This window comes from Otolemur garnettii, unplaced genomic scaffold (assembly GCF_000181295.1).
Source record: "Otolemur garnettii isolate 467f Iridium unplaced genomic scaffold, OtoGar3 scaffold00001, whole genome shotgun sequence".
NCBI lineage: Eukaryota > Metazoa > Chordata > Mammalia > Primates > Galagidae > Otolemur > Otolemur garnettii.
The window spans coordinates 30,479,791-30,488,260 of NW_003852396.1; the positions used below are offsets into that span (position 1 = coordinate 30,479,791).

The following is an 8,470-nucleotide window of genomic DNA, read 5'->3' on the forward strand; positions in this document are numbered from 1 at the left end:
AAAAAAAAAAAAGATGTAATTTCTGTCAGAAAAGATGTAATTTCAGTTCTAATCCATGAGTCCTAAAGTTCTTATCTCTAGAAAGATTGACCTGGATCTCCAACTTCTACCACTGGGTGCCCCAAGGGCAAGACAGTACACTAGGGGCTGCTAGCCACACACTTACTTTATTATGAGTTGGGGCTTTTTGGCCAAATGTCTACATAGCCACTTGCTCTGAAAAACAGACTAAGAATCCCCCTTCCTGAGTCCCTAGGCAGAGATAGGCAAGACCAGGTCCCTACAACAGGGGGACAGGAAATATGACAGTTCTGTTTCTTATATAATTATCAACACTCTCCTCACTAAGAGCTCTTAACAACCAGGATGGACATTTCAATCCATGTTTCCAAGACTGTACTTTTTTTTTTTGGTTTATTTTGTTTTTGTGACAGTCTTACTCTGTTGCCCAGGCTAGAGTGCCATGGTGTCAGCCTAGCTCACAATGACCTCAAGCTTCTGGGTTCAAATGATCCTCCTGCTCAGCCTCCTGAGTAGCTGGGACTACAGGGACCCAGCACAAAACCCAGCTAATTTTTCTATTTTTGTAGAGATGAGGTCTGGCTCTTGCTCAGGCTGGTCTTGAACTCCTGAGCTCAAGCAATCCTCCCTACTCAGCCTCCGAGAGTTTATAGGCATGAGACATTGCCCCTGGCCCAAGACTGTACTTTGATGTTGACCTTCTTAGAGTTCCTTCTCTTTTGGAATTAGGGGAGTATTGGGCTCTAGAATACTCTCAATTTTAGGGTATGCAGACAATGAGTGCTTCTACATGGATAGTGAAGTCAGTACCGCTGGTCCTGAAAAAAGGGTGTCCCAGGCTCTCAGAAGGAATGGGGAGTTGGTCTATCAAAGGACCCACAATCACTTGGCCTTCCTTCTGGTGCTGTGGCTGCAGAAGATCACTGGGGCCTAGCCCCACTCTTACAGGGCCTGTACCAGCACCAGGAGGCTCATGACCAGGGCCATGGTGAAGAAGATGCCCAGGAAGAAACGGTCCATCACACGGGCCAGGCGCTTCCAGTCCTCATGTCGGCGCTGGGCAGCCCGGTGGCTGCGGAAGGTGCTGGCAATAGTGGCAACATGGTGCAGTAACGCTTCCTGGCGGCACAGACACTGTGGCTCATGGCAAGGGCCTGCTTGGGGATCAGCCCCTCCCTCAGGAGGCTGGGGGCTGGGGACTGACTCAGGTGGCTTGAGCTGTCCACAGGGCTCTCCTCTTTCCCGCACACACAGGCCCCGTGCCAGGTACCTCAGCAGGAGGGCCTGAGCCCAGGCTGGCACTGGGCGGGCACTGGGACCACAGTAATGTAGATTCATGATAAGGATGGTGAGTGCCGTAGAGAATGTGACCATGGTCATAGTGGCCATGTAGTACTTCCCTGCAAGAGAAAGAGCCAGTAACGCCCAAAATAAGAACCTGTGTGTCCTGGACTTCCCAGCCACCACTGCACAAATGGGGACAAGTCCACCATGAGGCTCTCAGGATCCTCCAAGTGCAATGGAGGATGCAGGAAGGAGGTAAGGGCCAAGTTCTCCCTCCCCTTCATTCCTACAAATGGGTTGTCAGAAGCTATTTGCTACCTGATTGTTCTACTGGCTGCTGAAGGTTGCCCTTACACATAATCCATGAAAGTCACACCCAAATAGTCATGGGCATAATCTGACGCTTTAATACTCATTATCTCTGTACAGCTGGGATAAAGAGAAAACCTACCTCATGAGTTTGTGGAGATGCTTACTTGAATTAGTACATATCAAATTATCAAATGCTTAGCTGAGCACCTGGCATACAGCCAGTACTCAATACACTCTGCTCCTCCCTCAAAGTCTTGAGAAAAAAACCTCCTTCCAGCCCCCAGTAGTGAGAGGTGTCTCCCTGGAAAGGGCCTTCTCCTTTCCACTCAATCTCAAAATTAAGGCATGCTCCCAGGGTGTGCCTCCTCTCACGCACTGAGGCAGGGGCCATTCTGCTGACTCTAGCCCTGTCCCCACTCCCTGCTCCTGTCCTGATGGTCACCGATAAGCAACACACAGGGAGGGCACCGGCTCTCTCCATGCCCCGCCAGCTCACCTATGAGCGGTACACTCTCTGCCGGTGGCATGCTCTCAGCCAGAAGCAGCTGGAACACGGTGAGCGCCAGCAGCACAGTGACACCGAGCGACACCTTCTCGCCCGAGTCTGCAGGCAGGTGGAAGGCGAGCGGCGCCAGCAGCGAAATGAGCACGCAGGGCAGCAGCAGGTTGCACACGTAGGCGGCGGCGCGGCGGCGCAGCAGCAGCGTGAAGGTCACGTCTGGGTAGGGCTCCGAGCAGCAGCCGTAGGTGAGCACGCGGCGCCGCGCAGGCATGCCCAGCACGCGCCACTCCACGTTCTCCACGAAGTCGGCCAGGCTGGCTGCAGTGCCGCGCGGCCGCACGTCCAGCTGGTGCCCGCCGTGCGTCCATGAACCGAACGTCAGGCCGCAGCGCTGCGCGTCAAACGGGAAGGCAGACACGTCTACACGACAGGAGCTGCGCGTAATGGCCGGCGCGTCCCAGCGCACTGCGCCATCGTGCCGCACAACAACGTTAGTGCTGGCAGAGGCTGGCGGCTGCGCGTCCGCCCTGTGGGGAGGCACGGCCAGGCTTACTGAGGCTTCAGGGGCTGAGGAGTTGCCCTGGGACCCTGGGAACCAGAGACGTCTGAGGGGCTCTGACTAGATTGTTCCCCAAGACCACAAAACCGCCAGGGCCAGCATGGAGTTTGGAGTGAGCCCAGAGAGCAGAGAGGGCCTTCTGCCTCTAGAGGCCTGCCTAGAAGGAGTGGCACCTAAGGAGCCCAGAAGGAACATAGATCTAGCCAAGGGCAGTGGCAGAAGGTCCCGGCAGGACCCAGAGATAGCTCTGGGCTGCACAGTGGAGGTCATCTGCAAAACTCGTGGAGGGCACCCAGGGAAAGTGTGCAGAGTCATGTGTTGGCCGGGATATATAGAACTGGTCAAAGAGACATTTAGAAAAAATGCTCCAAAGTGTGAGGCCTTGGATGAAAGAGATCCTTAAATAGGCACTTGTGTAGCCCCGAAAGACTCAGAGCTGGCCTGGAAAGGTGGAGTGTGCCATAGAGAGGCACTTCTGTCCCAGACATCTCTCTTTGAGAGACACAGAACTGGCCCGGGACGACACAGTAGGTTCCCGGGAGACATTAAGTTGGGATTGGCCTTGTAGAGCCTAAAGTGGAGGGTACCATGGAGATGCTATGAGCTCCTGACATCTTAGTAAGGGTCCTGGGAAAAGCTTCCAGGGAAACATAGCAATCAAGTCAGATGATGATGAAGGAGAATCAGCAAATACCCTGGGCTAGGGCAACTCCGGAGAGGGGTAGGAGGGGTAGGGCTCAAGACAGGCAATACTTGTTATAAAGCACGATGTCTGGCCTCCACACAAGACTGCTAGGGATGCGGATGGCATCCAGGCCACCATAGGCATCAGGATTCCATCGAAGGTAGGCATCTGTCCACTCCTGCCTGATCCACAAGTACAGGGTCAGTACCTGGTTCCTCTCATCCTAGTAGGCAGGAGTGGGCATAGTTGTAGATGCATTAAGTTGCATACCCTCCTTTGCTTGCACACACACACACGTATAAGACTCTAGTCAGCACCCACAAACCCGACTTGCCCATATAGTCCAGTTCCCACCCAGGCCTGACCTTGCTATGTGACCTTCTCCTCTGGGCTTCAGCTTCCTCAGCAGTTATAGTGCATAATCCCTTCTTAGTGGAGATTCAGTAAATTCAAGTGTGCAAAGTGTTGGGCACATGGTAGGCATCAAGAATTAGTATCCAATAGTAACTGTTATCATTGTTAATAATTAACATTTACAGAAAAAGGGTGATAGCAGGTGGAAGGTGCAGTGCCCCTAAAAAAATTATAGAAAAAGAATTGCTTGGCTCGGCACCCTTGACACAGTGGTTGCAGCACCAGCCACACATGCCAAGGCTGGCGGGTTCAAAACTGGACCTGGCCTGCCAAGCAACAATGACAACTACAACCACAACAACAACAAAAAAATAGCTGGGTGTTGTGGCGGGCGTCTCTTTTTTTTTTTTTTTTTTGAGACAGAGTCTCACTTTATCGTCCTCAGTAGAGTGCTGTGACATCGCAGCTCACAGCAACCTCAAACTCTTGGGCTCAATTGATTCTCTTGCCTCAGCCTCACGAGTAGCTGGGACCATAGGCACCTGCCACAACGCCCGGCTATTTTTTGTTGCAGTTTGGCCGGGGCTGGGTTCAAACCCACCACTCTCCGTATATGGGGCCTGCGCCCTACCCATTGAGCCACAGGTGCTGCCCAGTGAGACTCTGTCTCAAAAGAAACCCAAAAAAACAAACAAAAAAAAAGGGTCAGCACCTGTAGCTCAGCGGCTAGAGCGCCAGCCACATACAGTGGAACTCGCAGATTCAAACCCAGCCCGGGCCTGCCAAACAACTACAACCAAAAAAACAAAAAGAAGAAAAGAAAAGAATTGCTTGGAGGGTAATCCTAGTCTCTCTCACTTTTGTTCCTTGATTCTGTTACAGGTACCACTCCACAGCTGTACCACCACCATAACGTACCATGTCGATGATCTGGGACAATGTCACTTCCAGGGTCACATTCAGAGTCTGGTCTGTGTCTGCCACAGGTCTCAGGGCACTTGTGTAGTTGGCAAAAAGGTCACGAAACAGCTTGTGAGCCAGCCTGCCCTCAGCTGCCAAGCACTCTGGGGGATCAGTAAGAAAGGTTGTCCATCTGTGACCCTCATCTGGGGACCTCTCACACCTTCCACTCCCAAGGCTGGGGCCCTGTCATCTGTTCTACTATTTCACAGCCTTCTGAATGAGCCTCTGGTGTCTGCCCTCTGTTTCTCTAGCTGCAGCTCTAGTTCCTCCCTGGCCTGCTTCCAGGGACGGATAAGGTGAAGGCCATAGGGTGGATTGGTACTGTCTTCTGGAGCAAGGCTGACAAATTTATTCCCCCCTTTCCTTTCACAGAACCTGGATTCTGCCTGACCTGCCACAGATGCTAGATGGACCCAACAAGAGTCCAAGCTTTCACCCAGGCATGCCACACCCCCTGCATTCTCTCCAACCTGTTTCTACTTCTTCATCTGCACTGAAGTTGGACGTTCCCTCCTTTGAAAACACACTCTTCTCTAGGCTTTCCTGGCAGACATTTTCTTCAGTCTCTGACTTAAATATTGTTCTCCAGAATCCTATCCTTGGTTGCTCCCTTCTTTTACTTTCAGCTCAGATTTTTTTCCTGAGTTTTTGCAGTACACTCCTGAATTTCTTAAAGATATTTAAATTCTGTAGGTCTGAAAGTATGATCTCACTTCTTACCCCCATGCTCTTATCCTGAGTTCCCTATCTCAGCAAACTGCTCCCCAGTGACCTCAGCCAGAGACCTGGGAGTTATCCTTCCTTCCTTCTTTTTTTTTTTTGCAGTTTTTGGCCAGGGCTGGATTTGAACCTACCACCTCTGGCATACGAGGCTGGCACTCTACTCCTTTGAGCCACAGGAGCTGCCCAGGTTTTCTTTTTCTTTTTTTTTCTTGGCCAGGGCTGGGCTTGAACCCACCACCTCTGGCATATGGGTTCAGCGCCCTATTCCTTTGAGCCACAGGCACTGCCCTATCCTTCCTTTCCTCCTCTTTCTCCTCCTCCCTCTGCAATCCATCCAACTTCCAAATCCTGTCTGATCATTTAGATCCTCCACATTTTGCTAAACATCTCTTGAATCCATCCTCTCTTGGACCACAACAGTACCAGGCTCCTCACTGTCCCCTGCCCCCAGGCTCACTTCCTCCCACCCTCTTCCATACTTCCAATAGATGGAGCTTTTAAACATGGAACACAGACCAGGCCAGTGCATGGCTGAAGCCTTTCAGTGGCTCCCCACTGGCTGCATTAATGAGCACTGGCCTGGCTTTCAGGACCTGCATGATCTAGCCCCTCTGACCTTTCCAGTTCTGTCTCTGGAAGCTTCTCCCTACCCCAGACAGAGGTAACTCCTCTCCCCAACTTCAGCACCCCTTTATTCCTCACTCCCCAGGTAGAGACCTTTTTTGAGAAGAAAGATAATGAGACCATATGGAGAAAAATCTGAGGAGGAAGGAAGGAATTAGCAGCAAGGACCAGGAGAGGCCAGGGCTGGTTTACTGAGCTTCATACCTGGAGGGAGTAGGAACAGGAGCAGAAGACTCAGGCTGAGGTGGTGGCTCCTCGGCCCCATGGCCCGGCCACAGCAAGAGGTGGGGCAGATCTCTGGGTATGAGGCCTCCTGGCCAGACCTAGGGCAAATCAGGCCCAGCTGGCAAGGATGATGTAGCCAGTCCTAGAAGTCAGAAGTAAGACTGAGATCTCTGGAGGGCCTACCCACCCTCCGGGAGCACTGCAGCCCTTCCAGTTGTCTGACCCTCCTGTTTGTACCTGCCCTTGGATTTTAATACTTGGTCCTTGGCATCTGTTGTTTCTTCCTATGCTGGTCCTTGCCTCTCCTTGCCCCTCCCCCATTTACCTTTTATTGTCTCTGTTTCCTTCTGTTTTTCCCTCCATAACTCTTTCTTGGTCTTTCTACCCCCCTGACTCTGATCTTCCTCTGTCTGCCTCTTTCCATTTGCTCTCCTTTTTTCCAACTTCTGTTTCATCCTCCCTTTCTTCCTCCCTCCATCCCTGAACACCTGGATTCTAGGTGTGCCTGCTGCTCTCTCAGCAAAACAAGGGACAGGGACTCTATCAACCCTGAGGGGTCTGAGGCACTGGACAGCAGTCCTGCCCTCTTTGCTCTTCTTATTAGCTTAGTGGCAGGGCTGGGACACCTGTGCCCATGGCAACGGCACCACTGACACTGACACCTCAGGCCTCCGGGACCTGAATTATTCAAACGCTGTAAAGTAGCACCCGGACTCAGCTCAGGTCTAACTAAGGGGAGTTGGAAAGTCCAGGTAAGTTGGCATCAGGATCTGTGTTGGAACAGAGCTTAAGGGTATGAGGGACTGGGGTTTGTGGATGGGCAACTCTCCTCAGGAAGCTCAGGAGATGCAGCCTTCATCCTTCCCCCAGAGTCCTTGCAGGTGTCTAATCTGAGCCTCAGTTTTCCGCCGTGACCACAGTGTAGGGGAGAAGGAAAAGCACAGGCTTTGCAGTCACTTTCAGCTTTGTCTTAGAGCTATCTGACCTGGGTAAGAGCTGGGCTTCAGTTTTCTCAACTTGGATAATAGGATTACCAGTATTGATCTCAAAAGTTGTAGGATTAAATGAGATAACCTGATAGTGCAAGGCACTAGCATGTGCCCAAGGTACAGTAGGTTGTACCACTATTTACACTGTGGTCCCAGTGGGTTAGTCAGGATATCTCTGGGAACACAAATTTAGATTCACAGGTATTTATCATGCACAGAGGTTTTGCTTAAGTTTAGGTAACTGGCCAACTACATATATTTCCCTGTAAATCATATCCATAGCCATGACTTCAGGTTATTATGGATACCCTTCTCTTTCTCCAGCCAAGTCCCCAGATGCCCCAACCACCTTCCTAACATCTCCTTCTGAATGCTGCACAAGCACTTCACATCATTTCAAAATGAAACATTTTACAAAGTACAACACTCACTCATGCCAATAACTCTCAGCAATCAAGGAATAGGGGGAATTTCCTAAACTTAAGGAATAACTACCAAAAAAGCTCACAGCTAGCATTATATGAGGTCTGACCATGAAATTTGAAAACTTACCACTGCGTGCTTACATCAGTAAAACTGTACAAACAGCTTAAGGTTTCATAACCACGGTATATCAGTAGTGTCTCACAGCTGTGTTAACGCCAATGTGTGGCGATGTCTTGCTGAGTGCCGTTCATTATTGTTGTTTTTGTGTGCCATCGTGATAATGTTGGAGCTTGAATCAGAGCAACACACAAACATTAATTTTTTTTTTTTTTTAGAGACAGAGTTTCACTTTGTTGCCCTTGGTAGAGTGCTATGGTGTCACAGCTCACAGCAACCTCCAGCTCTTGGGCTTAGGCAATTCTCTTGCCTTACACTGGTGGGCACAGGTACCCACCACAGTGCCCGGCTATTTTTTTGTTACAGTTTGGCCAGGGCCAGGCTTGAACCTGCCACCCTTGGTATATGGAGCCTGCGCCCTACTCACTGAGCCACAGGCGCTGCCCTAATTTTTTTTTTTTTTTTAGACAGTCTCACTCTCACCTGGGTAAAGTGCCATGGCATCATCATAGCTCATGCAACCTCAAACTCTTGGACTCAAGTGATTCTCTTGCTCAGCCTCCCGTGTAGCTGGGACTATAGGCACCTCTCACAATTCTCAGATAGTTTTTCTATTTTTAGTAAAGATAGGGTTTCAGTCTTGTTCAGGCTGGTCTTGAACTCCTGAGCTCAAGCAATCCATCCAC

At 50.7% G+C, this 8,470-nt stretch overlaps 1 protein-coding gene across 1 annotated transcript; it reads right to left on the reverse strand.

The window, feature by feature from the left end:
* Positions 1-706: 706 nt before the first annotated feature.
* CHRNA10 (cholinergic receptor nicotinic alpha 10 subunit) lies at positions 707-6,354 on the reverse strand. The gene is made up of 5 exons (XM_003780938.1): positions 6,232-6,354; positions 4,636-4,781; positions 3,432-3,586; positions 2,114-2,646; positions 707-1,421 (listed from the first exon to the last, which is right to left on the reverse strand). Exons 1-5 carry the CDS (start codon positions 6,290-6,292, stop codon positions 964-966), a joined length of 1,353 nt encoding a protein of 450 aa, XP_003780986.1. The 5' UTR covers positions 6,293-6,354; the 3' UTR covers positions 707-963.
* Positions 6,355-8,470: the final 2,116 nt, after the last annotated feature.